This window comes from Aspergillus sclerotioniger, assembly GCF_003184525.1.
Source record: "Aspergillus sclerotioniger CBS 115572 chromosome Unknown BO94scaffold_7, whole genome shotgun sequence".
NCBI lineage: Eukaryota > Fungi > Ascomycota > Eurotiomycetes > Eurotiales > Aspergillaceae > Aspergillus > Aspergillus sclerotioniger.
In genome coordinates this window covers 263,330-291,275 of record NW_020290997.1, presented here as the reverse complement: position 1 = coordinate 291,275, position 27,946 = coordinate 263,330, and the positions used below count along the sequence as shown (strand labels likewise).

General features: G+C 46.7%; 9 protein-coding genes and 2 non-coding genes across 11 annotated transcripts; 3 read left to right on the top strand and 8 right to left on the bottom strand.

Annotated features, from left to right (window-relative positions):
* Nucleotides 1-8,399: 8,399 nt before the first annotated feature.
* On the bottom strand, nt 8,400-9,516 carry BO94DRAFT_544105 (uncharacterized protein; the record flags this gene model as incomplete). Its single annotated transcript, XM_025613164.1, has 4 exons — nt 8,400-8,451; nt 8,509-8,750; nt 8,835-9,094; nt 9,225-9,516. 4 exons carry the CDS (start codon nt 9,514-9,516, stop codon nt 8,400-8,402), a joined length of 846 nt encoding a protein of 281 aa, XP_025469817.1.
* A 657-nt stretch (nt 9,517-10,173) lies between these two features.
* Nucleotides 10,174-10,536, bottom strand: BO94DRAFT_554622 (uncharacterized protein; the record flags this gene model as incomplete). Its single annotated transcript, XM_025613730.1, has 1 exon — nt 10,174-10,536. One exon carries the CDS (start codon nt 10,534-10,536, stop codon nt 10,174-10,176), a length of 363 nt encoding a protein of 120 aa, XP_025469816.1.
* Nucleotides 10,537-11,796: 1,260 nt separating this feature from the next.
* Nucleotides 11,797-12,575, bottom strand: BO94DRAFT_358691 (uncharacterized protein). The gene is made up of 3 exons (XM_025607159.1): nt 12,523-12,575; nt 12,044-12,443; nt 11,797-11,990 (listed from the first exon to the last, which is right to left on the bottom strand). Exons 1-3 carry the CDS (start codon nt 12,523-12,525, stop codon nt 11,854-11,856), a joined length of 540 nt encoding a protein of 179 aa, XP_025469815.1. The 5' UTR covers nt 12,526-12,575; the 3' UTR covers nt 11,797-11,853.
* A 661-nt stretch (nt 12,576-13,236) lies between these two features.
* BO94DRAFT_622251 (retropepsin-like aspartic protease) lies at nt 13,237-14,290 on the bottom strand (the record flags this gene model as incomplete). Its single annotated transcript, XM_025617059.1, has 2 exons — nt 13,870-14,290; nt 13,237-13,799 (listed from the first exon to the last, which is right to left on the bottom strand). Exons 1-2 carry the CDS (start codon nt 13,907-13,909, stop codon nt 13,237-13,239), a joined length of 603 nt encoding a protein of 200 aa, XP_025469814.1. The 5' UTR covers nt 13,910-14,290.
* Nucleotides 14,291-14,398: 108 nt separating this feature from the next.
* Nucleotides 14,399-15,591, bottom strand: BO94DRAFT_573271 (pyridoxal phosphate-dependent aminotransferase; the record flags this gene model as incomplete). The annotated part of the gene is made up of 1 exon (XM_025614959.1): nt 14,399-15,591. The coding sequence occupies exon 1, from the start codon at nt 15,293-15,295 to the stop codon at nt 14,399-14,401; it is 897 nt and encodes a 298-aa protein (XP_025469813.1). The 5' UTR covers nt 15,296-15,591.
* A 296-nt stretch (nt 15,592-15,887) lies between these two features.
* On the bottom strand, nt 15,888-17,854 carry BO94DRAFT_532847 (tetratricopeptide repeat protein). The gene has a single exon (XM_025611207.1). The coding sequence runs from the start codon at nt 17,777-17,779 to the stop codon at nt 16,055-16,057; it is 1,725 nt and encodes a 574-aa protein (XP_025469812.1). The 5' UTR covers nt 17,780-17,854; the 3' UTR covers nt 15,888-16,054.
* Nucleotides 17,855-18,236: 382 nt separating this feature from the next.
* Nucleotides 18,237-20,704, top strand: BO94DRAFT_564220 (Zn(II)2Cys6 transcription factor). The gene is made up of 7 exons (XM_025614405.1): nt 18,237-18,326; nt 18,400-18,445; nt 18,497-18,876; nt 18,941-19,481; nt 19,529-19,567; nt 19,616-19,684; nt 19,750-20,704. The coding sequence occupies exons 1-7, from the start codon at nt 18,283-18,285 to the stop codon at nt 20,605-20,607; spliced, it is 1,977 nt and encodes a 658-aa protein (XP_025469811.1). The 5' UTR covers nt 18,237-18,282; the 3' UTR covers nt 20,608-20,704.
* An 834-nt stretch (nt 20,705-21,538) lies between these two features.
* On the top strand, nt 21,539-23,398 carry BO94DRAFT_532845 (uncharacterized protein). Its single transcript, XM_025611206.1, has one exon. The coding sequence runs from the start codon at nt 21,996-21,998 to the stop codon at nt 23,319-23,321; it is 1,326 nt and encodes a 441-aa protein (XP_025469810.1). The 5' UTR covers nt 21,539-21,995; the 3' UTR covers nt 23,322-23,398.
* Nucleotides 23,399-23,609: 211 nt separating this feature from the next.
* Nucleotides 23,610-23,699, top strand: BO94DRAFT_t112. The gene has a single exon. It is a non-coding gene; the product is annotated as a tRNA-Asp (tRNA).
* A 1,504-nt stretch (nt 23,700-25,203) lies between these two features.
* BO94DRAFT_t102 lies at nt 25,204-25,288 on the bottom strand. Its single transcript has one exon. It is a non-coding gene; the product is annotated as a tRNA-His (tRNA).
* A 386-nt stretch (nt 25,289-25,674) lies between these two features.
* Nucleotides 25,675-27,529, bottom strand: BO94DRAFT_564218 (putative isoamyl alcohol oxidase; the record flags this gene model as incomplete). The annotated part of the gene is made up of 2 exons (XM_025614404.1): nt 25,675-27,013; nt 27,060-27,529. 2 exons carry the CDS (start codon nt 27,527-27,529, stop codon nt 25,675-25,677), a joined length of 1,809 nt encoding a protein of 602 aa, XP_025469809.1.
* Between the last annotated feature and the right edge of the window lie 417 nt (nt 27,530-27,946).

Genomic DNA, 27,946 nt, shown 5'->3' with positions numbered 1-27,946 from the left:
ATACTTTTAATCATGGTATATTCAGCATGTGTTCGTGTAGCATACAAGTTAAGAAAGTTCATTATATTTTTAATAATCTTTACTTTCTTTAAAATAAATGTATAAATATGGTTTATCACACCAAGGTTCTGTTCCTGCAATGTTTACCTTCTGGCTAATCTTTAATAACTGGTGATAGTAATCTATATTATCTTGTTCATATATCAAGCAAACTTCTAGATAATAGAGATATTTTTATAAATATTATTTCCAAATCTTATTCTATGATTCTTAATATCTTAAGTCTTAATATAGGCAATTTTGTATGATTATCTTGAGCTCTGGGCTAAATCGTGCTGGATTCTCTGAGATCTTCTTTAAGATGCGGTCTAATTAATAAATAATATCTTTCTTATTATTCTTTTGGTTCTTCTTATTCTTATCTTATTATAATAAACAGGGTTTTCTAATCTCTGATAGAGGTTTTTCCAGAGTATTAGGTATATCACTGAGTCTCTTCTTACTAGATTTAAGGTCTTTAAGTAAAGTACTGTACTCTTTATCTAATGGTTTAAATTCATCTTAAACTATACTGGGATAGTTGTTTCTTGAAACTGGCTTATAACTATTATTGTTAACTTTTATAGTCTAAACTAATAGTACAGACAATCATTAATCTTCTTATTAACTTGGTGGTGCTGTTAGCTTATCTATAGTGGCTTGTTATCTTAACTAATCATAATATATCCTGTTCTCTGATAGCTGATCATATTAAATAGTATGTAGTTTCTTGTTATCTAGTATCTGTGTTGTGGATTCTGTCTAAACTTTGTGCTAAATGGCGGTGATATCATAGGCTTCTCTGCCTTGATCTTGGTTTGTAGCTCTCAACTGCTTCTGAGGCTGTTTCTGACTGCAGTTCTTTAATTAGTGACCTGCTTTACTGCAGCTGAAGTACAAGCAGTCTTGTTTGTGCTGTTTGAGTTCCTTCTTAGACACTCGAGTCTGTTGAGTCTGATGCTGTGCTGCATCTAGCTCCATTGGTTTTAGTCTGTAAGGATCTTTGTATTCCAAGCTTCTAGGTTATACTGACCTTCCGTTGTTGGCTCGGTAATCTGATTGGCTATTTTATTAAGGTGTAGACCCGCTGGTTTATTGATCCTCTTATCATTTCATATTATATTTATATAACTTATTATTAATCTTAACTACTGCTTCAATCATCTTTAACAATGTGTTCAGTTATTCTTGCTAGATGAGTTTCTCTTGAATCTCTATCTTAAGCCCTTCTTTGAATCATGTGATGTAGGCATTATTATCTTAATCTAAGTAACTAGTGATTTACAAAAACTCTGAAGTATATTTAAATATTAATCTAGTCTGCTTAAATTATTATAGATTTCACTTAATATTCTATACTATATTAATATTTTTAAATATCTGTTTAAGACACTATTTGAATCTGGTATAACTAATAAAGATTTACTTTATATTATTATTCTGATTATTTATTAATTTTTCTTAATACTTATAAATATATAGTTTAAACTAATTAAATATTAATCCAGTTAAGTAAATAGACGCGAAAAGAATCTTGTTAATCTTGCTTTTAAGTCTTTCTCTATTCATGCTGAGATATAAGTCTAACTAGGTCAAGAAAGCCCTGAGCTTTGCTTAATTGCCGTTGAATGGCTTGAATGGTCGGACCTTAATAGATTTAACTGCTAAGCAATCTTTGAGTAACTGGTTTTATTGTTTTAAGACGGTAATGCTTTCTTACAACTGACCAACCATATCTATCAGTTCTTGTATTATCAGGCCCTGTTGCTGTAGGGCGTGCGATAAGTTCAAAGTAGTTAATATAATGAATGGTTATCACTGGATAATACTCGTACTGACTGGTGCTCAATGTATTAAACCCTAGGATTGCTTCTTCCTGTTCCTGTTAGCTTAGCTCCTGTTCTAATACATACCTGTAAACTGAATCAAGATAAGTCAGACTGATGACTATCTAAGAGGTGACTGGTCCTGAACAGAAGAAGAGAAGTAAGGCTAGATAGTGCCGTGCAGCTATCCGTAAGTGAGTACAGACAAGTATTATCACTAAGCTTTACCAAAACATATGGTACTTAAAGATAATTTGAATTGAGCATGAAGAACAGAACTAACTAAGTATATAAAGAAGTGTCCTTATATATCCTATTCCCCGTATACCATTCCATATACCATCAGGTCTACTGTATACCCAGTTGGTAGTTATAGACCATGATAGTATGTTGTATACCATAATAGTATGTTGTATACCACATACTTATCTGTATACCATGATCATGTAACACGTAACACGTGATGACTCAGCTCGGGACTTTAACGTATTCCACAAGCGAGTCGGCACCACAAGCGAGCCGGCACCCCCGCTCCAATTTCTGCCCGCGGGCCAAATACTAAAGGCTTTATCAACAAAATAATTGCATTTCTATATAAAAACTAATTAGGAACTCGAGTAGAACATTATAGCTGTCTATGTTTTAAAATATGATAATTACTATAGCGTGGTGGTGCTTGTACACGTGGCTCAACTGCAGAAAGTGCAGGATCTATAGAAAGCATATTTTGAGCTTCATTAACCTCATTCTCGCGCTGAAATCGCTCTAGACCTTCTTTAATAACTGATCTCTCTGTAATAGCTAGCTGTCTAATAAAGTATTTCTTTTTTTAAAGCTTTTTTTCATGAAAAGTATATAATTTGCGGATTTCTTCACGTGCAAGAATAAGCTTATTAAGATATAATTCATGATCTTTAATAAGCTTATCAAATCATATTTCTAGTAAAGATGAAGGACTCTGTATACGTACTTTAAGCAGCTTCTTTACTATAGATGCCTGCTTGTTAAGCTGCCTAGTTATATAAGGTGTTTTTGGCGCTGAATTAGTTGACCAGCTGCCTGGTGGTGTAAGGGTCTTTAGTTAAATATTCAGCTAACTGAGTACCCTATCTGGATTGAATAGAACTAGGCCAGCGTCTGTGAAGCTATTTCAAATAGTATCTACTTAAAAAGCACGTTCACAAGCTTATAAAAAGGTCTTTAAGAAATCAAGTTTATCAATATATTTAATTTCTAAACATGCCTGTTCCTTTACTAAGCTGCTGTATACTTGCTTTAGAGGTGCAAAGTAACCCATATCCAAAGATTGAAGTTTGTGAGAAGAATGAGCTGGTATGTAAATAAAAATAATATTATTCTTACTATATATTTAATCAAATTAAGGCATAAGATGGCTGCCATGGCTGTTAAAAATAAGAAGACAATATCTTCCAGTTGTATAGCTAGTAATAGTAGGAATAAAGAGATTTTGAAGCCAGCGAAGGCCTATCTCATCTGTAGTCCATCTATTAAGACTAACCTCAATCCTACTATCGCATGGGAGTTTGATATCTTGATACCAATCCTCTATATAGACCTTGCCTTTAAAGATCATATATAGAGGAAGCGCCCAACCGGTAAAGTTAATATACTTAATTAAAGTAATCTATTCTCAATTACCTGGCTATACAAGAGAGGCCTTTCTATAATAGTCAGCTTTAGTAACTACTTGAGTAGTAGCTACTAAGCCTATAGCAAAGCTAGTCTTATCAAAATTATAGATATCTTCCTGTGCAATCCCATATTATATTATAATGATTTATACATGATTAAACCACTCTCTGATAATCTTAGGGTCTTCACATTTAGCATGCTGATAATCATAGTATTGAGTATAGCAAGTTTTCAAGTAATCTTGTTATTTAATAAAGTTAAAGACCCAGTTCTTTCTAACTGATTAAACTGGGGTAATATCACGCGTAACAAGAAAAATATTAGCCATTTCTCATATATGAGATGGTCGGGGAGGCGCTCTACATTAATTTAGTAATAGAATCCATTATACAAGCAATTCCTCTTTATTTTGAGTCATTTTATAACTATTAAAATGTGTTTCTGAGCGATTTGTTTTTCCGCATAGTCGATCTTGTAGAGTAAAACGAGGCACATTATAATAACATGCAGCTTTAGCAATTTGGGTAATTTGTTTATTTTCTATAGCAGAGATTGCTAATAAAATTCTCCCCTCCTGCTCGGCTGAATTTCTTGATTTTTGACGCGCTTTTGGAGGCATGGTTGGTGGTTGAATTGAGTGAGGTTTTTGATCGCGGTGAAAACGCGTTGGGGTGCCGACTCGCTTGTGGTGCCGACTCGCTTGTGGTGCCGACTCGCTTGTGGAATACGTTACCCGATGAGAGTGGTCGTTCATCCGGGCGTTGCCTTCTGCCTGACGTACCCGCCTTACTAGTCGTTCAGCTAGCAGGGGTCTGTAACACCTTTCTGCCTCTGCTAAATAATATTAATAATAAAGAGACTTGATTATAAAGAGCATTAGTTAAGATATCTATTATTATAATAGAGGAGATTGAATGATAGTTAATGATGATAAAGTCTTGGAAGATATTCAGTAGAGATAGTCTACCAGTAATAATCTGGAAGATGACTTAGTCTATAGTCAAGTACAGAGTCCGGGATCTCTTCCAGGTATTGCTGGAAGAAGACATATTACTAAAATAATAAAGATATATAAAGATTATACTACTTAAAAAGCTAAATAAAGAGAACTATACTATTATTAAAGTATGAAAACTGATTTTACTTCTTATAATACTAGATAAGATACTGGAATCTGTAGTAGTAGAAAGGATCTTATATATAATAAAGACTTATGATTTACTCTTAACCAGCTACTTCAGTACCTGAAAGTAGTGATTTATAGAACAAGTACTCATACTTTTATAGAAGTAAATCTATATAATATAGTATGGCTGATAGGTTATAAGTGTTACGGACCCCTGCTAGTTAACCTACTAGTAAGGCGGACTCGCCAGGCAGAAAGCGCTGATAAAGGCAGCACTCGGGCAATCAGCGATTCTTATCGAGTAGAATCTTGGTTCGAGTAACCAACGCCCGGAAAGGCCATACACTACGTGACTACGGTATATAAACAAGCTCATGGTATACGGCATACTATCATGGTCTATGGCTACCATACTGGTATATGACAGATCTGATGGTATATGATATGGTATATGAAGGATAGGATATATAAGGACACTCTTTCATGTATTTAGTTAGTTCTGTTCTTCGTGCTCAATCCAATTCTTAATACTGTCTTTAAGTAAACCATATGCTTGGAAGCTTAGTGACAACACTCGTCTGTACTTACTTACAGATAGCTGCGCGGCACTATTCGGCCTTACTTCTCTTCTCTTGTCCAAGACCAGTTGTTCCTAGATAGTCATCAGCCTGATACCTCCTCGACTCAGTTCGACGGTACGTATACCAGTGAAGCTAAGCTAACCGGGACAGGGAAGCGATCCTAGGGTTTGACAATAAGCTTGATCAGTTTCAATGTTAAGAAAGCTTATAATAGAATATGTAAAGAAAGATTATTTTAAAGAATAAAAGTATAAGATATATCAGAGAATCTATTTTAATAGATTGAGATATTCTGCTCGGAATAAACAACAACTATTTAAATAAATGGACAACTATCTAAGATTTATAGCCTGCCACAGGCTAGACTGTTACAAGGCTTGCCACTATCCCTAATCCTGTTCCTCTTCTTCAACACAGACCTCGTACAATGATAAATCGACAGCTGTCAAACCCTAGGATCGCTTCTCCCTGTTCCTGTTAGCTTAGCTTCACTGATATACGTACCTTCGAACTGAATCGAGGTAGTGTCAGACTAATGACTATCTAAGAATAACTAGTCTTGAATAAGAGAAGAGAAGTAAGGCCAGATAGTGCCATGCAACTATCTGTAAGTGAGTACAGATGAGTATTGTTGCTAAGCTTTCTAAACATATGGTTACTTAAAGACAGTGTTATTAAGCATGAAGAACAGAACTAGCTGAGTACATGAAAGAGTGTCCTTATATATCCTATCCTCCGTATAGCGTTGCCATGATATGTCATACCACTGATATATTATCTTATATTGCTGCCATGTCCTGTTGTAGCGCTGACATGTTATAGCTTGTCGGTGACATGTTCATCGTGGTCACGTGCTGTGTAGCCATTCCAGGTATCGGTTACTCAGATCAGGATTCTACTCGATAAGAGTTCTTGTCTGTCTGGACGTGGCCTTCTGCCTGACGAGTCCGCCTCACTAGTTGTTCAGCTAGCAGGGGTCCGTAACAACAGCCAGGAAGGTGTGATTGTATTTATAGATGATTTTACCGCGTGGGTGACCGGACTAAGTATGCAGAATAATTGGAAAAATATTAAAGCTATTATTAATAAAGTACTTAACTGAGAGAAGAGAAGCAGCATGACTTTTAAAGCAGATAAGATAATCATTATCTACTTTACTTCTAAGGCTTACAAATCAGACTAAGGATTCTTTATTATTAAGAAACAAATAGTTGAACATAAAGATTATATCAAGATTCTGGGCGTCCTGATGGATACAAGTCTTAAATATAAGAAACATATTATAAGAGCAGCATCTAAAGGCCTTAAGACAGTGATAAAGCTTTAATAACTTTAAGATCTATTTTTATTAACAGTATAATAGCTATTTATATTAACAGTGGCTCCTATGATAGACTATATTTCTAATATTTGGATATATACATTTAAAAATACGGCCACGGGGCTGATTAATTAAGTCCAAAGAGTAAGAGTGCAGGTAATTATTAGAATATTTCTTATTATTATAATCAGTATTATAGAGATAGAGGCTCATATTATTACAGTATAATACTAGTCTTAGAGACAGGCTATGAAAATATAGACTAATCTCTATATATTTCTAGATATTAATCTACTCTACTGAACTACAGCTCAGATTAGGAAATTTAAAAGGTTTTACTGTTCGCTGCTATACCAGATAGTAGATATATTAAAGACTATTAATCTGTTTATATTAGTACCATGGGAGACATGTATGCAGATTAATGGTAAAGCCATGCTAGACCTATAGTCTGCACTGGATAGATTAATACAGATCATGATTAGCAGCTCAGCACGGAACAGATATATAGGATTTAGAATAATAATTAAAAAATGACTATCTTAATATTGAAAACTAAAATTAGAGACCTTCTCCATAATACTGAGTATAAGATTAAAATAAAATCCATTCTCTGCAGAGCTAGCGGCTATAGCTTATATATTAAACAGACTAGTAAGACTGAAAGGTTTCAGACTCAGGCTGCTTACAAGCAATAAAGCAGCGGCCCTTACAATATGGAACCCTTAATAACAGTCAGACCAGGAGTTTATCTGTTAGATATACAAGCTGATGAACAGACTACGGAGAAAAGAAAACCATATCAAGATTCTTTAGGTCTCTACCAGTGAAGATAACAAATTACTAGGTCTAGCTAAGAAGCAGGCTAGGACTGTGATCCATGAGAACACTATCCTATAAGCACAGGTTTCCAGAATGAAGTTAATAATCTTGAATCTTGCACAGTCCCAAGCAGTTGTCATAAAAGCCTTGCTAGAGAATATATAGAGATATATTAAATAAGTAAATATAGTACTCTTAGAAAAGCATATCTGGCAGCTGTATAATAGATTATTATAGAAAGAAATAACCGTGCTGGCTTAACTCTAGACTAGTATGGCAAGATTAAATAGATATCTTTACTAGATCAATGTCACGCAGACAGACTAGTATGTATATAGATAAGTAAGAAAAACTATAGAGTATTTTCTCTTCTAATATCAGAAGTGGACCATGTAACGGATCGCACTGCTATAATATACTCAAACTCAGCAGGGCAATCTCTCTCTCTGTCTAGGCGGGAAATCACCTTCTGATGATCAGCAATGGACGCCAAACTTAGAGACAGTACGAGCCTCAATATGATTTACCATTGCTACAGGCCGACTTGACGCTATCTAACCATATTAACCAAGACAATGACACCCTTTTTCTAACTAACCTACACCAACCATCTTGTGCCACAGATGATAGACGCGCTTTAACTGCTGAAGATAGGATGTTAAATACTTGAAGAAGCGCCTTCAAGCCAGTCTATTAATAAAACTACTAACGTACAGGGATTCCTAAGATACTGGCAGCTGAGAGAATATATACTGAAAGGATCTATGTATGGGTTTGAAGAAGATACTGCAGATGTACGCTAGATTTCGTGTTGATAGATTAGTGATAGTTGCCCTTTCGGCTGAGCCGCCGGGCGTTAATGAGTTGTGTGTGTGTGTGTAGATACCCCTTAGAACAATCCCTCTGTTATAGTCCCATAAAGCCATTTTACCCCTAACCCCCATTACGCCATCTAACACACCAACCTCTATACCAAACAATCCAATACACCCCCAATCTACCCCACCCCTATAATAAACCCACACCCCAACTCACGACTTCAAATTCCCCGTCGTAATCATAGCAACCTGCACCGAAGCAAACCTACACCCATTAGCACACACCATCCAACCCCAGGAGCAAACACAAGGAATAACTCACGCCGTAGCAGCCGCAAAAATCTCCACCCGACCCGCCTTAGACATCAACCCCATAACCATCACAAACAGCATATTATACACAAATATAGTGACCAATTTTGCCGCCGTGTTGGTGAGAAAATATAACACGATCATCGACGTCGCGGGTAACAATCCCAAGATGATTAGACTGATCAGGTAGGTGTGGGATTTTATCCGTTGGTGGTTGTAGATGTATAGGCCGGCTTCGAGGTCTTGGCGTTGCTGATTACTTTTATTAATAATTATCCTTCAAGGGGGATAATAATGAAGAGATTTGGATAGGAAGGAAGCGGGTAGAGAACATACACTATCCCTAACCCCCCACCTATCATGAAACCACGAAACGAAAGTCGTATTCACCCATCGGGTGAACCGATCCGATGTATCGTGGGGACTACCCACGCAGATCAAACCGTCTTCGTTGTCTTCCCCCCATTGATCTATCGGATCGATCATCGTACCTTTGGCGTGTTCTTCTCGATCGAGGAATTCGCGAAAGATCTCGAGGTCGGTTTTGGGGGGTTTGTTGAATTGTGTCATTTGGGATAGTTGGAGGAGTGTGCTGTCTGTTTGGTGGTTATTATCTTGTTTGGATTATTGGGGTTAGGTTTAGGGGGTGGTTGATGAAGGAATGAGATACACTTTAAGTAGTACCGAATTATATCAAAGAAATGAAATGAAAAGAAGAAAACATACTATACTCCCTCAACAACCTCCTCCCCTCAAGCACCTTCTCCCATTGCGCCGAGTACTCCGAATTCTTCATCGCAGCTACAGAAAAGAAATAGCTCCATTTCTCCGGACATTCTGATTTTTTCGATTCTTTGATTATAGCTTTTAGGTCTCGTTCGATGTAGGTCAGCTCGCCTTGGAGGTAGAGTAGATAGGTGAGGTTGAGTTTGGTAAAGCGGCGGAATATAGCAGAGCCGAATTCTAGGGCCATTGCTGAGGCTACTTTGTCGTAGCCGTCGAGTTCGGGGTGTGACATTTTGGATTGGTTAGGGTTGGTGATCTATGTGGTGATGGGATAGGTTGGTTAGGGAAAGATGGGGGTCGTGTAGTGGAGAGATCGGGTTTATAATGATACTAGGTTTGAAGGAGAGTGGGGCAATTGCTGTAAGATGAGGCTAGATGTATCATCAGGTGCCAGTGGGGCGCAGCTCTGGGGCTCAAGCCTAGAGTGGTGTTTAGTATGCGGTGAAGGTGAGAGTCTAGAGTGCTACAGAGCTGATGAGGTGCGCTAGTCGAGCTGTGTCGAAGCTTGATTGTTAGTACATCCTTTTCGGAGTTTACGAGGCTGATTTGACACATAAGTCAGTTCAGGTTAGCCCTGATTGACTACAGGATGTACATGTATAGCTGAAAAGGAGAGGAAATTGGGAGGCAAAAACAAGAGGGGAGCCATGCAGCTCGAACCCGATCACTCCAATCACCGTGAGCAAAGATACCGAAAACCCGAGTACGCCAGCCAGGTGTGTTGGCAATCATGCACCTGCATGATTGCAGCCCAACCACCAATGAAGTCCAAAGGTTCCACCCAGAAAATGACACTTGGCAAAATGCAGGGGAACCCGGCTGCACGAAGAAAAAAGTGAATGTCAAAATCAGCTTCCAGTTGATTCCTTTTGGGATCCCGTCGATGAGATTAGTGCCGATCTTGGTCACCCCGAAACGACGCATTCAGTCTCTTCGCAATGTTTGGATCCGCTTTGTAAAGCTCCTGCTGCCGCATCGAAGGTCTCCCGATGAGAAGATCATACTCCACGTTCGAGACAACGTAGAAAAAAGTCCGGTAGGGTTTCGCCCGTCCACAGAAGGTCCATCGAGCTTTGACGGTTCCAAGAGGGTTGCGGTCGGGGTGACCCACAACTGGGATCGGTTCCCCATAGTAAGGCTCCAGGTCTGTGTCGAGTTTGCGGGACACCTCATCGGACATGATGTTAACATCCGAATAAAAACTGAGCATCATCCGGCGCTGAAGCTCGGCTTTACCGGATGGGCACACCATGACGTCGTAGACAAAGTTGCACTGGTCCAGATGTTCGAGCGGTTGGGGTGTCTGCGATGGTTCCTTTTCCGAGACAACAGGGTCTAGCAGTTCGCTCAATCCTGCGCTTCTATCCGGACAGTCGAGTTCATGGCTGGTCCCGGCTTCCAGGGGCGATTCCGTTGATGGATCATTCTTTTCTTGCGCTTGGTGTTCCGGTTGCGTTTGCTGTTGCTCACGCACAGGTGATATTCCCACTCTGGAAACAGAGTGACCTTGGGTGTGAGTTTGACGCTTGACATATTGAGAAAGAGGGAAAGTGGAACAACGCAGTGCCGAAGCCAAAATTTCCCAGATAAACCAGACGCGCATTTTGGGTCTCTGGGGGTCCATGGATGAGGAGTGCGGAAATGGCTTCTTAAACAAGTCAGCCTCATGGCCACCTATTCGAGATTAAAGCTGCAGCCTTAATTACATTCTCAGTGGTGTGAAACTTGCTATGATGTGTTAGATGCTCACTTTCGTGGCCACCATGATCCCTCAAAAGCCCTTCATCGCCGGCCTTGTTAGCGTGTTCATCATCCAAACGCGATAATGCATGGGGTGACTGTCGACTTACTGGAATTAGACCAGGACATTTTGACATGTGCACCAAGGATTGGCTATCAGCGGGCGGATGGAAGAGCCTTATGAGGGCTCCGGCGAGGCGTCACTCAGCCTCCCGCATATCCGGAGTTAGGCTACCCATTGGTTGAAAGGGATGAGCGTCGGGACGAATCAATGTTGAACAACGCCCCCACGTCCGCGCCCGGCTCATGTAAAGGAATAGGCAATCAACGGTCATGATACATCGGTGTCTCGGACTGGCTTTATCATGGCCATGACAAGAAGTCATTGCGTAAGGTAACGTAGTTATGATGTCCTTATGCCCTCGCGACATCCCTTCTGGCTGATTGCAGGTGTTTCGTTCACGCCACCGGCCAGCCTTGCAGGTGGATTCTGGCAATACATGACTGTATGGAATACTAGTGGCAATGATGCGGAATACGCGGCAGTCACCGGAAATTAATGTCACGGGGCACGGGGAAAGCAGGGATGAAAAAGCAATTCCGTCTCAGCCGGGCACACCGCAATCCTACCTATCATCTCAACACTGTCCCGATTGCTGATAAGTGGCCGAAGGTGATTGGTAACTCGGGCTAGGGCAATATGCGGCGCAGCTGTATACAAGTATGTGATTGGCTCACTATATTATTGCATGGATGAGATAACGAACGTGTTCATTCAGCTAATATCTGATGGTCGCACTCCCCGTGGTTGCTCCCCATCAGCACCAGGCTATGACCTCCGAGCTTGACGTCTTTTCTCTTCCTCAGCCTTAGACTGTTGCGCTTCCCGCTCAATTCTGGCCTCCTGGACTTTCGCAGCCTGCTGCCTCCTCGAGTCGCGGGTTCTCTCTCGCTCTTCGGCCTGACCTACGCAAGAGTCAGTTCATCTAGCCTTATACAACAAGGATCGAGTGGTGTACTTTGACTTTCACGGCCTAGCCGTAGGGGGGCTATGGAAGGTAGCCGACCACCAAGCTCCTTAGCAGCGAGGATGGAATTCCTCCCTAGAATGACGTGCACATCTGGGGGGGTCTGGAGGATCGGACTGTCGTCCGTAGGGATGTAGAAGATTACCAGTTCCAGCCTCGTAGATTCGTCTGTCCAGATATGCAGATGGACACAATTCCTAACAGTGAAGACATCCTCCGTAGAGGCCTGTACCGAGAACTCGCCGCCCTCTCTGATGGGAAAGTTGGCAAGATCCCTGTGACCGTGGGGGGTGAGGATATTGATATCTAAATCGGTCATGATAGCCGCTTTAAGACCGATACATCCCTCATTCGGACCGGTGCAATAAATTCTCATGAGGTGTGGATGTGCCTATTGGGGAGATGGGCAATGTCAGATTGAGGGAGTTTGCATCTGAAAAGCTTCAGGCTTGCCGTGGGTGTCATCGTACCATTTTCTCGATGTGCTTCACTCCTTAATTCGCAGTCTCCTAGAAGACTGTAGCTGTGCCGTTGTGACTTCAAACGGAGAAATCACCCGGGTTCATATCTTGAAGGCGGCATGAGGACAATTGTAAGAGCCGCATGCACGACTTGCTTGCATCCTCAACGTGGAGGAAGTGTAGCATAGATCGAGAACTCAACATAAGGCTGAGCGCGAACGACTAGATGATGGTTATCCTATCAATTCGTGACACACTCCTGCGCAGCTGCAAGAACTGGTGGTTTGTCAATCAAGATGTGCATGCCGTGCATGATTGGGCTGGCAGGCCGACATCTCGGAGAAAGAATTGGGGGGGTTGTCTAATGCATGTAGGTGGGAGTTCGGGAGGATAGGAAGGAACGTGGATGGCTACTACCCCGGAGCTGAAAAATCAGACAATAGATCAATAAATTGCTGGCATAAATTTCACAGGATGCATTTTAAACTCCCGCCATCTACCCAAATGCATGACTCATCTAATACCAGTAATCCATCAACGCCTTCCAAGCCCTTGTGCATAGTGAATCAAAATTGGGCGAAGACAGCCTACTACAGACTGCAGTCAATGCAGGACTCTGCACACGTGGTTCCTACTATCAACATGCACCAACACGTCAACAGAGCAACCTATCCGTACATATACATTCATGCATGGAATAAACTGTCCGGCTGCTTGAACAACTCAGGACAGGTCCCGCACGACAAAAGGGCCGATGTCTGCACTGGGTTGTAGAAGCGCATACTTTTCAATTTCCGGCCGACCGATAATGACATCGAATTCATCATCGTCAATCACGTAAAAGTCTGCAGTGTAGGTCCTGGCTCTTTGAGCAAAATGCCACGAAACCTGTCGGACTATCCCATAGGGTTTGATAGTGTTCTTGTCCGATCTGCTCTGGACTGGCCGTAGATGGCCCGAGAATGATTCTAACGGAAGATGCAGTTGCTCATAGATACTTCGCCGCATAGTGCTGACACCTGCCCCGGTATCCAAGGAGAATATAGCGGGTATCTTGGCCCTCCTTCCAGGGGTCAAGAAGCCCTGGGGCTTGAATCTGTTCCTTGTTGCGACGTGCTCGATGGGAGCCTCGACAGGACCAGGCGGCACGATGCCAGTGTTGAGCTGTTGTCCGTGTTGTCGAATATTTAGGAGCTTAGTCGACTTTCGCAGGAGACGCCGGTATAGGGAAGGCCGTGGTTGGCCGGAAAGCTGAGGCTGTATCCTAGCCACATTATGGTTGGAGCCTGGTGGAATCGAATGATTAGAAACCAGAGACACCCGAGATGAGATGAGGAGAGATAGCCGCCATCCTACCATACTCCGATCGATTGTGAGAGTTGATTAGGTCCACCATCTACAAAGGGTAGCTCGCCACTGTCGCAAAATGAGTGTCTATCTTGTCGAGGCGTCTAATCCCGGGTTATTATGCAAAGAGGCGAGAAGTCGAGGAGGACAGGGTTCGGAGGGAGGGAAGACAGGTGAGCAAAGCATTCAGGGTGGGAGGGAAAGAAGAGGAGAGGTGTGGATGAAATTTTGAACCCGAGTTAGTGCCAATACTAAGACAGAATTGAGTAGGTAAGCCCCCCAGTACGATCAGACTTCCAGAGACGAGACATCGGAGAAGGTCCAGAAAGTCCGGATGTGCAGAAGGACGAGTCTGTCATCAAATCAGCATCCCAAGTCCTAAGGCTAAACGCGATTCTCTGAGGCCTTATTGTTGTCCGGGAAATCCAAGAATCGTCTGGTCCTGTCGCCTCACTTGCAGCGTGGCGTTGGGGGTTTAAGGCGAGGCGCAAGAGACTGCGCCCCCCCCCCCGGTGATGAATAATACTCTTATTCCGTGTTAGGAGACATAGCATAGCAGGGTCAACATCATCAACTGTACCTGTGAAGGACGGGAGGTTAGGCAGATGCCCCAGATTATGTGGATGAGGGAGGGGGAGATGAGGTTTGTGGGGTCGATGGAGAGCAGGGATTCGAAGGGGGTGGGTGGTGTTTCATTGTTGGTGTCGACAAGGTTGTCCCATACGGATAAAGCATAAATCTCATTACTGATGAGATGCATTTGACGTGATTGACAGAATTGCATGAGAGTGATGATGATGTCACGGGGATAGCATTTCCCGAGCGGGTTATGCGGGTTACAGAGCAGGACAGCGCGAACACGTTTCCCAGTGCGTTTTTCGTAATCGATTGCTGCGGTCTCATACGCGGAGATAGACTCTGGACTTAGGGACTCGATGTCCCCCATAGACACGGGGATAACGACCGCTTCAGGACGGAGGGAGAAATCGGTCTTGAAGGCGCTGTAGTATGGTTTGCTGAGGAGGATGGCGTCGCCCGGGTTGAGGAATGTCCAGCTTAGGTGTTCGAGGGCGGATGAGCAGCCGTTTGTGACGAGGATGTGTCCCGGTTCGACTGGTTGGATGGGGTTGAAGTGGCGGTTGAGGAAGTGGGAGATTGATGCGCGGAGGGCGTTGGATCCCATGCTGCCGTTGTTGTAGGTGAGGTGTTTGGTGGAGAGATGGATGTTGGCGTTGATGTATTCGACGAGGGTGTCGTGGAGGAGTGTGCTCTCGGCTACCCCGACGGAGAGGATTCCGGATGGGTTGGTCTCTGGATCCCAGAGGTTGCTGAGGATGTCCCACACGGTGTGATGGGTACCTTTCTCAACGGCTTTTTGGCCGCGTTGGGAGAAGGTGCTGGTGGTGGGGTATTCGGCGGAGGTGTTGGCGCCCATTGTGATGATTGATTGGGTCAGAAGGGCTATGGAGAGTGGTGAAATGGGACCTTTGCGTAAGGTATGAGGCAATGATACAGTCGTAGTTGTCAGTGATGGGCTGGACTGCTCTATATTTCTCGAGGTGTTCACCGCGGAGTTGGATACGAACGTTTAATCTCTGCATATGGGGCCGGCATTAATAAACCGTCGACATTATTAATGCTTTCTCCCCCAGGTTTACCTTGTGAGTGTAAATGTAAGCACTCGCACGTGAAAACTGCGGGGTCGTGCATGGTTGGATGTAGGCAAATCCCAACTTGCCCTATCCTCGGGCTTGAGGTGGACATCCGATTCGCTGATGCCTTCCCAATTTGCTCCACAGGAGCTCCCCGGTTACGGAGATGATACTGGTTCGTAGGTGCCGAGATAATTGACGACGGATCATTCCCTGGACTTTGTTTTGTTAGCTATTCTAGGCGTTTATCGTTCTACTGATGAAGGTTCCAAGTCACAAAAGGGAGACGTGACGAAGCATAGAGGTCCGTGGAGTCAAGTGGTGAATCGACAGCGAGATCGGGACTAATGGAGTTACTACATATGTAAGCTAACCCCAGAAAGGATTATCCATTCAACCAATTGCATTCAACGCAAGTGACAATAATAGTCAACTTGATAAAGAGAAGCAACAAAGCCATACTATACAAGAAGAGGACACAGACGAACAGAACGCTTTTGTCCAAGGCCCAACAGATAAACGCAGCAATCCTAGCAGCTCGTTCACTTGGAACAGCACCCGTCCAGGACCTGCGGAGCTTGAGAAGTATCCAAGCGACAGAAGCATGACGCCTTGATCGGAATATCTGCCACAGCAAGGGCCAACTTAGCCGGCCCTTCGATAACAGCCGCTTCATCCAGCCTCCCCAGGCGAACCAGACACTCATGGTATCCCTGCAGCGACCAGACATTGTTGGGGTGTCGGCGGGGACGGATAAGAGTGTTGTCCAGACCGAGGTCGGCGCGGTAGGTGAGTGCTGCTTCTTCAAGGTGGCCCTGTTCCATCAGAAGGGCAGCGTATGCATGACGGGCTGGCTGCATCCACGACCAAGGCTCACTGTACGGCAACTTATCTTCGATCTCGATCGAACGGCGGAGAGCCTCAAAGGCTTTATCGTAGTTGGCGCAGCGATATTCAATCTCACCCTCTAACATGGCCGCGGCCACCTGGAGTACGTCGACCATTTTGCCATTGTAGGCCAGGCGAGTCTCAGGAACCCGAGCCCACGCTTTGTGGAAGAGGTCCTGTTCCTTCTTAGCAGTGGGGACGTCCCCAGTTGCGGCAAAGGCAACGCCTCGGGCATAGTGCGCAACTGCGGTGGTAGCTGCATATAGCGTCTGATCGTGGGGCAGCTCCTTGCGTTTGAGTTCCTCCCACATGCCGAAGCGCACCATGACATGCAGACGAATAGGCATGAACTGCTCCAGCCAGTCGGCCATGGGTGGAGACTGGATCCGCAGGACCTCCTCGGGCACGGTTGCTTCCATACGAGTGACAGCCTCGAGAGCAGTCTTGGATTGACCGGCAAACATGGCGGCGTAGACTAGGGAGTGATAGTTATGCATGCGGTAGAAGGTATAAAAGTTTTTGGCTCCCGATTTGCGAAAGTACTTGTCATCTGCAATGGTCGAATTGTAGTTGGAGACAATAGACCGCCGCCAATCACCAATGAGAATATCCAAGTGAGTGGGCATATGGTGAACGTGACCGGCATCAGGGACAAGGTTGCGCAAGTGATCGGCTGGGTTAATGCCTAGCTCGGGGGTAGGGGACATCTCGATGAAATGGATGTATAGATGGAGCAGACCGGGGTGTTTGGTTGAACCGTCCTGCTCCTGCGCGAGCGCTCGTTCCAGTACGGCTTTCACCTCCATGGTGGCGGCGTTGGGGTTCGGCTTGCCAGTGAAGAGATCCCACAGAGCCCATGGTGTCATATTCATCAAGGAATCAGCATAAAGGGTGGCAACATCCAGGTCATGACCAAATGCCTCGTAGACCGGCTTCATGGCGCCAGCGTAGGTTTTATTGAGGGCGGGGTAGTCATCCGCAGGGTGGCTGGTCAGAAATCTGGATTGGATTGCCTCGATGAGAGCTCGTTCAAGAGGACTAGCATTGGCTGCATGCTCCTTTGCCTTTTGCGCGGCATCATAGCCTCGTTGCACGCAGGAATGCAGGTCTCTCTGATCGAACTTCTCCCATGGCTTGTTGTAATTGGGACCTACCGCATAGGCGAGGCCCCAGTATGCCATTGCGCATGACGGATCGTTTGCAATTGCCTGTTCGAAGCAGTAGGCTCCTTCCACGTGGTTGAACGCGTACACCCATGTCAGGCCCCGGTTGAACCACGTCTGGGTGTCAGGACTGGTGGTGGTGATGGTGTGGCCAAACGAACCCAGGTCGTAGTATTCAGCGCTGGCTGGGATGGGAGAGACTGTTCCTTGTGCCATCGTGGTGTTTCTGAAGACGATGGAGCTCTGAACAAAGAAGTATGCCAAGGTGAGGGGTGTTGTGCAGAATACGAGAGGCCACGCTGGATGCTCGCCTTAGGGTTTATATAACTACGGGGGGACGGCTTATCTTATCAAAAGAGGGGAAGTGGGCCGTGCGACCATCCCTGCAAAGGTGGCGCAATGAGCGATATTTTGGCCCTTTGAAAACGAGAACATCACAAATTACCATAGACAATATGGGAACTCCATCCGTAAAAAGGTAACTTATATCAACTCAATTCATAAAGAACCTAGCATAGTTAAGAAACAAAGAGAAAAGTCAATGTTAGGGTATGGATTGTTTCTGCCACTGTAGTCCGCCAAGCCCCACTTTCGAACGCCGAGTCGAACGCCGAATCTCCACTTTGTCTTTCTTTTACATCATCTTTATTCCTCACTCCAATCCAGAGGAAAGGTGGACTCAAACAAAGGGCTGGAGAGGAAAGAAGCAGACAGGAAGAATGCCCCTTACGTCTCGACCAGTGAAGCTGGCCTGTCTGGCCTGGTGAGTGGCAGATCTCTTCAAAATTGATGCAAAGCGCCACCACTGACAGCGATGAATGAATGATTGACAACAGCCGCGCCTCCAAAACCCGCTGTGACGGCCAGAATCCGTGCACCAACGTAGGCATTATCTTCAGAATAATTTCGACAAAGATCAGCTGATTGAGCTAGTGCTTGAATCACCAACAAGAATGCCGATATCGCCCCAGTCGACGAGGAGGCGCGAGGCGAGGCGCCGCTGCCGCTGAGGAACTGGCCATGAAAAGGGCAGAACGGTTGCTAAATGAGAGTAGGATGAAAACTCATGCCGATGCCTTGGATGTGGATAGTGAAGCCTATCATCCTCACTTGCAGACCGATACGACCGTGCCCGTATCGCTCTTGTCACCGTCATCGATCGAAAGTGGACCTCGGCGGTTCGGTAGAGCCCTTGAGGATAGTGGCACAGGCCTTCCGTCACCACTCAGTGGCATTACTGAAACTCAGGAGCTTCTGGGAATTGGAGAGCTTCCCGCAAGGAGCCTCCGGGCGTATCGATGTGATCAAGATCTGTATGTCGATCTTGTGGAATGACCGTCTGAGGGTGAGACTGACCCACTTCCCTCCACTTGCCAGGATCAACGCGTACTATGTCTTCATTCACCCGTATTTTCCCTTGCTACCTCCACCGGCATTGCCCCAGTATGAAGATCGATTTGAGAAACTGCGTATTCGTTCACCCGATGCAAATGCTTCTCGTCTTCCTTATTGGCCTACTTCATCATTGGGCTTGGCCCTGGCGGCGATGCTTGCTCTGATTCCCCCGCCTGGAGACGTGCATGCGGCGGACGGTGAAGCTGTCACATTACGACGCTCTTATGCTGATTTGTATGCGCGCTCTGCCCTGGAATCTTCCGAGGATTCCCTCGAGTCATCCTCGCCGATTGATCTGGCCAAGGGCCCGCAGAGTACCTTACATCCCGGCATTCCTCGAAAGATGGAGCCAGTCCTGGCCCTGGGGCTTCTCAGCATGTACGAATGCTGTCAGCGGCGAAACATCGCAAAGATGCGTATCAGGGCAAATCAAGCCCTGACTATGGCCATGGACCTCTCTTTACACACGCAAAAGTCGCCGACCGATTGTTTCGATGCATGCAGGCGGTGCTGGTGGGGAACGGTATGTCCTACGTCCCGTCCGCATCCTATTCATGCTAATTATAGTAGATATTCCTGGTTTACCAGTCGTCTATAATAACTGCATCGGTCTGTTTGTAATCCTTGTATTACTTCGTTTCGCTAACCTTCGCCTAGCCTCCGCTCATTACCTGTGATGATCTCCGAATCACCACTCCTTTGCCGGAATTTCGTGGCTGCCGCGAGGTTCGTATATTTGGCTATCTCCGTTTGAGAGCTATTCAGACTAACCAAAGCCCTCTGTGATCCAGCCATGGCCACTTTTAATGAACGCACAAGTAGTTCTTCTCCGTAGTTGCTTCATTGGACGTCAACTCATCCGAGAGGACAATGGCAACAATCAGGGGCTCCTCAGTTCCCTAGAATACGAGGTCAAACATCTAGATTCATCAATCCTCGAATTAGCAGCTGAGGCAGCCCGATACCGCTGTGTAGCCAACTGTCAGGGCACCGAAGCCGACGCCGAGCGCAATCTATGGGCCATATCCAACGCCCTCCTTCATTCAGCCCGACTCACCCTGCACCGTGTCCGCGCCTTCCCGGACCCCCCAATGATATTCAGCAAACAGTGCGATTTCCTTCCAAATAGCGCAGTTCCGTTCTTCTCCCACCATATTCAGCTGTCTCCGGGTCGAATCAGCGAAATAAACACCCTCTTCCCCTTCACCGAGCAAGAGTCCATCCGTATATGCCTTCAGTCCTCTCTTGTCGTCTCGCGCGTTTTTCGCCGTTTGGCATCTCCGAACCCGACATACTCCGATGCAGCTGACACTGAGACCTCTGTGTCTTGGGCGTTCCGACGATTAGGCACACCCCGGTCCATTCCTTACATGGCCTGCGCTGAGTTGCAAAGTTTCTATGGGTTGGCCATGGTACTATGGCGTGTCCGCGCGGCTTTCTACGCTGGGAACCTGAACAGCGTCTACTACCTGCTTGATCGGGCCAGTGCTCAAACCGAGGTGCAAGACGCGGAGCGGTTGATGGAAGAGTTGCAGTCGGGCATGGAGGCGTTGCGGGCGTCGATTCGGGCAGATTTCGTCTTTGAGGGAGTGGGGCTGATGGCCAAGGAGTGTGATGCGGTATACGAAGCGACGACGATGGATGCTTAAGAACAGTCGTAGTATCAGGAGGGATGTTGCCAATCCTAGCCTACTTTGCTTAGCGCGGCTACCCCTATCACCTTCTCACTTATGTGCTGGATTAGAGGTGGAGTCCACACATGTATAATTTGAATTTGAATTCCGAATATCTCAGATAAGGGTATCGAAAGAGGTTATCGAATATATGAAAAATTCAAACTAACTGTTTTCAACCTCCCTGTTCTTCTTGTTTCCTTTTTCGAGGGGTTAAAAAAGTCGGTTGTTTTATAAACTATTTTCCTTTAGAAGCGGCATTTGATGACTGAAATATGTTGCCACTAATAAGGTGAAAGGAGGAAAAAATACTTCTTTATTTTCTTTTATGATTCCCTTCCAGGAAGCTGAATAGTTACAGTTATATTTAGTGAAATTATGTCAGTGGCAATGTACCACATTTAGACTGCGCCAAGTCGGCATTTGGGTGGCAATCCCTCGGTGACCCGGTGTTTGATGCCAGAATCATAAGGAAACAATTATTGTTACCCCTCATTTAGTCCAATTTCGGTATAGCGGCTCTTAAACCCGCATACTATTTCCAAACCTATAGTTGCATCAAAATATGAAGTAGTGCCACCCCCCTTAACGTTGATGAAGTGAAACCATAAATTTTTTTTATTTTTAAAGTGATTCTACATGTCATGATAATCCTAAATCCTGATAGGAGTGCGATTTCTACAAAGAATGAGAATGCGGAATATCTCCTAGAGGCGAAGAGTAACGAGGTATTGGGGGGCATAAAGGGTATCACCAAAATTATAAGACCACCTCTGGGATTGATCTCGGCCATTCGTGATAGAAACGGCTCCACTTGTCTGGTATATCATATCCCCAATCAGCAGAGGACTAACCTACGCAGCGCAGTCCATGATAGGATCTGGCATTGATCTGGGTCGTCCTTAGTCATGGCATGAGCAGCTCATCTATTTAAACCGCCATCGTTCTTACATTAGAACCTTGCTTCAAGAAAGCCCACCGGCTTCACTTTGCCTGATTCCCCTCATAGTCTCTACGTTCACAGATCCCATCCCCAAGATCAACCATGTCTGTTGTCCCCGATTCCGTGCTTCCCCTCCCCCCAACCGATGATTACTTCAATCTGGGCGCCTACACCCGCAAGATCAGCACCGCCAACGAATCCGCGCAGATCTGGTTCAACCGTGGGCTCATCTGGAGCTATGCCTTCAACCACGCCGAGGCGTATCGATGTTTCGAGCAGGCCATTGTCCACGACCGCACCTGTGCCATGGCCTACTGGGGACTGGCCTATGCCGCCGGGCCCAACTACAACAAAGCATGCCGCCTCTTTGACCCCATCGACCTCGAACATACCATGAAGCTCTGCCACAAGGCCATTCACCATGCCCATGCCCTCCTCGAAACCACCTCAGCTACCCCACTTGAGCAATCCCTCATCGAAGCCATGCAGACACGCTTCCCCACCCCTCATCCCAGCCCTGATTACACCCCCATCAACGACGCCTACTGCCACGCCATGCAGGCTGTCCATGCCCGCTTCCCCAACGATATCGACGCCATCACCCTATACATCGACGCCCAAATGCACACAGCCCAACGCAAAATGTTCGACATCAAATCCGGCCTTCCCATTGCCTCCTCCCCCGTCCACACCCTCCAACACCTCTTCACCACCACACTCCTTAACCACCCCCAGGGCTCCTCCCACCCCGGCCTCCACCCCTTCCACGGCCCTCCGCGCCGCCGACCTCCTCCGTGACCTCGTCCCCGACGCTGGCCACCTGCACCACATGCCCACCCACCTCGACATCCTCGTCGGGGACTACCGTCGCGCAATCGCCTCCAACACAGCCGCCGTGCACGCCGATAACAAATACCTGGCCCTTCACGGCGCCAAAAACATGTACAGCTTCTACCGCCTCCACGACTACCACTCGCTCATCTACGCCGCCATGCTCTCCGGCCAACGCCAAATTGCCCTGCAAGCCCTCGACCCCATGGAATCCACCCTGACCGAGGACATCCTCACCACCCAATCGCCCCCTCTAGCCGATTGGCTCGAGTTCTTCAAATCCGTTCGCGTCCACGTCTACATCCGCTTCGGGATGTGGGATGAGATCATCGCCCTTCCACTTCCCCCGGCCGAGAAACAAGACCTGTACTGCGTGACCACGGCAATGACGTACTACGGAAAGGGAATCGCCTACGCGGCAACACGAAACCTTACCGACGCGGACATCCAACGCGAACTATACCTCGCTGCCGCAAACCGGGTCCCTGAGTCGAGAAGAGATTACCCGAACCGAATCGTGGATGTCATGAAGGTGGCTACGGCTATGTTGAACGGGGAGATTGAGTACCGACGGGATAATTTCGATGTTGCATTTGAGCATCTACGCCAGGCGGTCCGGGAGGACGATGCATTGCTGTACACTGAGCCATGGGGTTGGATGGTCCCCACGAGACATGCCTATGGGGCGCTGTTGCTTGAGCAGGGACATGTGGAGGAGGCGGCGAGAGCATATGCGGAGGACTTGGGGATTGAGGATCGGTTGACTCGTGCGCATCAACATCCCGGTACCGTGTGGGCGTTGCATGGGTATTATGAGTGTTTGGAGAGGTTGGGAAGACATGCAGAGGCGAGGATTATCAAGCAGCAGTTGGATGTGGCGGTGGGGGTGGCAGATGTACACTTCCTTGTTGTATAGTTCCTCTATTGATGAAATAGAGATAGACCAGAGGATATTCTGGTGTAGCTTGACAACATACAAACGATGCCCTGGCCTGAGGCACTTATTTCACGCTGCCCTGATTCCCTTCCTTCGGTCCAGCGTAATAAAAAGCCCGTAGGTTAACAATGCAGTGCTGGGTATTTGGTAAGTAAAGAAAAACAATACCCTTTTTCCACACCCCAAATCGAGTCGATACTTTGCCACGCACACCTTGGCTAGCCCTGAGTATATGATGACATTATCCGCACAGTTAACTTTATCCAATCCTCGATGGTCTAACGGTCATGATTTCCGCTTGTCAATCCTTAACAGGAACAAGCGCGGGAGACCTGGGTTCGACTCCCAGTCGGGGAGATTCTATTTTTTTTTTTTTTTGAGAAATCCCTGGTTCGATCCCGGTTCGAGCGACATTTGACCGATGTGTTGGATTGGGACCCAGAAGGTGACGTAGATGTCTGCTCGGGCCCAGGAGGGGCCGGATTGGGACAGAGTGATTTGTATGCCTTTGGCACGGGGAATGTGGTCTGGAACTTACCCGGCCCTGGAATACACGCAGTGGTAGCTAATGGCTCTTGCAAACCTAACCGAAAACCTCGAGAACAGCGCCCATGATGAAGAAGAATGTCCAAAAGGCGCGAGTGCGGATTAGGTGGATCAGCGGAGCAATGGCGATGAGAGTGAATAGGATCGTGAATACAATTCTCCATGCTAGGCTGGGTCGGTAGCCATAGTCACCAGGACTAATGGCGGGATCCCAGGCTGCACATGCCGGAATGCTGGAGAAAAAAGTATCAGACATAGCGGATCACAGGAGCAGTGGACTTGAATGGGCATCTCTCAAGTTCATTTCACTACTGTGCTCGGTCTGGGGGATAGCAGTTTAATATATGCACATTCAGGGCATCTTGGCGCCCTGATTGTAACGACTCCTAGCAGTGAAGAGAAGCACCACAGAGGCTGAGCATCAAGGCTGCAGGGATGGCAACGATCCTGCAATAATTACGAGCTTCTGTTTAGACGCGCAGATATTTTCTCCTCAGACGGCATCCTGTTTGGTGGACACGAATTGAAAGTGTTTCAAAGTCCTGTCTGGACTGGATATGTCATGTCCTGGCGGCTGCACTGGTCATACTCGCACAGAATACCCTGGCAGGTTAGAGCGAGGCTGGTCTTTAGGGTTCGACGGGTTGATCCGGCTTCCCCGACTAAAATAATCTGATCCAGTTTATCTAATCTCTTTGAAGTGGTGGAGAGGTGGGCTTTAATTTCCTTTCCTGGCAGGGCTTGCTGGCCCACTTGTTCCTTCCGTATCTCGTATTGAGTTGGCCCATGATATGGTGGAGACGGAACATGGGGTGGAGTGGGTGGGCAGGGCCAAGAAAGTCGGGTTCCCGTATATGTTAGCGGCGCAGAACTTAAATATGAGTGGGGTGATGAGTATTTTACCGATTACGCAGAGATGACTAAGTTGTTGTGTCGGGGTGTATGTTAGTTTTTCAGGGTGTATATGATTGTGGTATTATCCTATTAAGTTGTCTTAGTTTATTGCGTAGGGGGGTGCATATTCGTATGGTGTCCGTCCCTTGATTCCTTCCCTCTGCCCAACTTAGCGATCATTATCTGTCCCAAGCACTGTTCTGCGCTATAATTATATTTCCTATGCTATGAAACCCCCGGGAAATCAGTACTTAAGGTTGGTTCCATGCCACAACCCTATACACAACCCCATATAATTCCAAAAGTACCATGCATCACATTTCACTCACAAATCATATATATATATATTCCTTCCATCCAAAAAACAAAAAAGTAGATTATTAGTATAAAGAAAAAAGGATCAAGCACAAACGCCAAATTCTGGCGCTGCTGGGAATCGAACCCAGGTCGAAACGGCGCTGCGGGAGAACCACAACGTTTCATGATGACCACTACACTACAGCACCTTGATCTGTGGGGACGGCGAGATTTATTGCCTAACAAGCAGGTGTGTGATTTTAATAGTTGTTTTTGTCGTTTTGAGAGTTGTGGGGACTACCTTGTAATTGGGGGTTGTTGGGATGTCACGTGGGGGTTCAACGGATTGGCTAGGGAGTGCATCACGACAGGATTAATGTTGAGCAAGATGTTTAGTTGTGATACATCGAAGATAATGGGCTTGTTATAGGAATGTAGAGAATGAACCCGGGTGGTGGATGAGTCATGGGGCGTCAACGTTCTTGAATGGTAAATTTATATTTATAGGTGTAACGGGGTTATGCTAGAAAACTTAATAAGTATGTACAAGTAAGGAACAAGTCTAGCTAGTCATCTCCATCTCGTACTGATCCCCTCAATTCCCTTTGCAGAGTCGGCCAGAGTCCAAATCATACTGCCACTTGTCACTCCCAACACTCGAAAGCACAAATAGACTCTCACTGGGATCATATTTCGCTTTGATTTGAACCAGACCATCATAGTTGGAACCATAGAAATCATGCTTAAAGTTGCTATCGTAGGGATTGGCCTCATTCATGTAAGCCCCTGAATTTGGCGACCACTCTCTCCACATCTCCTCCTTAGCCTCGTTATAGCGCGCCGCGCTCTCCAACGCCAGCTTCGGCGACCCAGCGGCAACCGGGTCCACCGTGGCCCCGTTCGAAATGAAATGGAGATATGCGGAACGCCACGCGGGAAGGATGGCGCCCCATGCCGTCAGGGGCGTGTCTCTGACACCAGGTCCACCCTGTAGTCCCACCGTGGCGTAGGTTCCGGCTGTGGAGTTTTGCGAGCGCATGGCGATCTTGAGGTACCCCTTTTGCTTCTGGAACGGGGTATCGACCAGCTCAGCCCGTCCGAGGAGACGGCTGGACACGAGACTCTGTCCACCGGCTACTTCACTGCCGGAGATGGCGCTGTAGAAAGAGGAGTAATTCCCGGAGTTGGATGCAGAGAAGGAAACAGTGAGAGAGTTGTTGCCGGCTGCCTGGGTGATGTTGGCGAGAACGGGGTTGACGAGGGCTTCCATTGCGGCGGGAGTGGAGTTGAAGGACCAGAAGACCTGTTTGATCACTACCCCGGTTGTGGACTCTTTGAGTGATGCGAAGGACATGGCCATCTCGCCGGTGGCCACCATGCAGGCCCCGGCTACTCCGGCGTCCATGAGGTCTGGAAGTGCAGAGAGATGGCGTACCGCGGCGTCCCAGGACTTCTCGGCGCTGGCGTTGCTACCGTCCTTGGGGCCAATCAGGACATTGCCCATGATTACGTTGTGGGGGACTGGGTGATGCCGGATGACATACTCGGTGACGACTCCGTACAGACCGGGGCCACCACCACGGAGGGCCCAGAACAGGTCCTGGTTCTCGGCATCGTTGGCAACTAGGATCTGGCCTTCTGTGGTCACCACTCTCATTTGGAGAACGTGGCTAGCGGCGAGTCCATATGTCCGTGAAATGGGACCGTGGCCGCCGCCTTGGATGTAGCCACCCAGTCCGACGCTGGGGTCTTGGCCGGTGGTAACTACTCTGCCTTGTTCAAGAGCTAGGTCGAGCACATTTCCCCACTGCTGGCCACTGCCGACAATGTACACGTCCTGGGATGCGTTGGTGGATGGGTTCCGCCAAGAAGTGTTGCGCACTAGCTTTCGCAGGTTGTAGGTCCAAATGGACAATGCAAAGGCGCCACTAGATCTATGGGGAGTCAGCAGAGATTAGACAGCATAAAAATACCACATACCGTCCATTGAGATCATGACCGGTGCCTTTGACGACAATGCGAATGTTGCGATCAGCAGCCCATTTCATCGCCGTCGCAATCTGTTCTTCACTGGTGGCATTCACGATGTATTGTGGCATGCCGCCGGTTGTGCAGCCGCGTTCTGCGAGATAGCCATCGGCAGTTGGTGGCAAGCAGGAGTTGTTCGCATAGACAGGGTAATCGATCGACTCGGGGAACCGGGATTGCCACGAAGCATTGGCCCAATCCTCCTCAACGGCGCTGCAAGAGACGGAAGATCCAAAGGGGTTTCCGGTCCAACAGGATGATGCAACTGGCACGGTGCTGAGGAGCCGGTGGTCAATAGAGGCATTGAGAGCTGCCCAGTCGGCATTGGAAGGCCATGCTGGGTCGTAAGGGGTGACTTTGCAGGCGGAAGACGCAGATGCCGTGACGGCAAGGAAGAGGGCCGAAACAATGGTCGGAAACATGATGGATGGATGGGCTGAAGGATGCGATGCAGTTAGATGATGGGAAATAGCGGTGCAGGGGTGGCTTTTTATCTGCGAGAACGCAGGCATGTCTCCCGAATATCCAGGCAGGGACCACGTGCATGGCGTCACCCGTTGCATAAAAATTAAAGTGCTGATCTCATCAGGCCCCAGCGATTGCAGAACGGGGCAGTATAGAGTGGAGGTGGGTAGTGGAGGCATAATTGCCGGCCAGAAACCGAGCCCACTAGGGCCGAACGAATACGAAGAGTTTACTAAAAGAAGAAAAGCCAGGGGAGATCTTGAAAACTCCAGGGGCGACCCACGGGTTGCGCATGGTTGGTTCCGCTGCCAGGGCTATCCCATCCCAAAGAGGCAATTCCCTCGTACTCGTGCCCACCGGATTCAGGCTCTTTT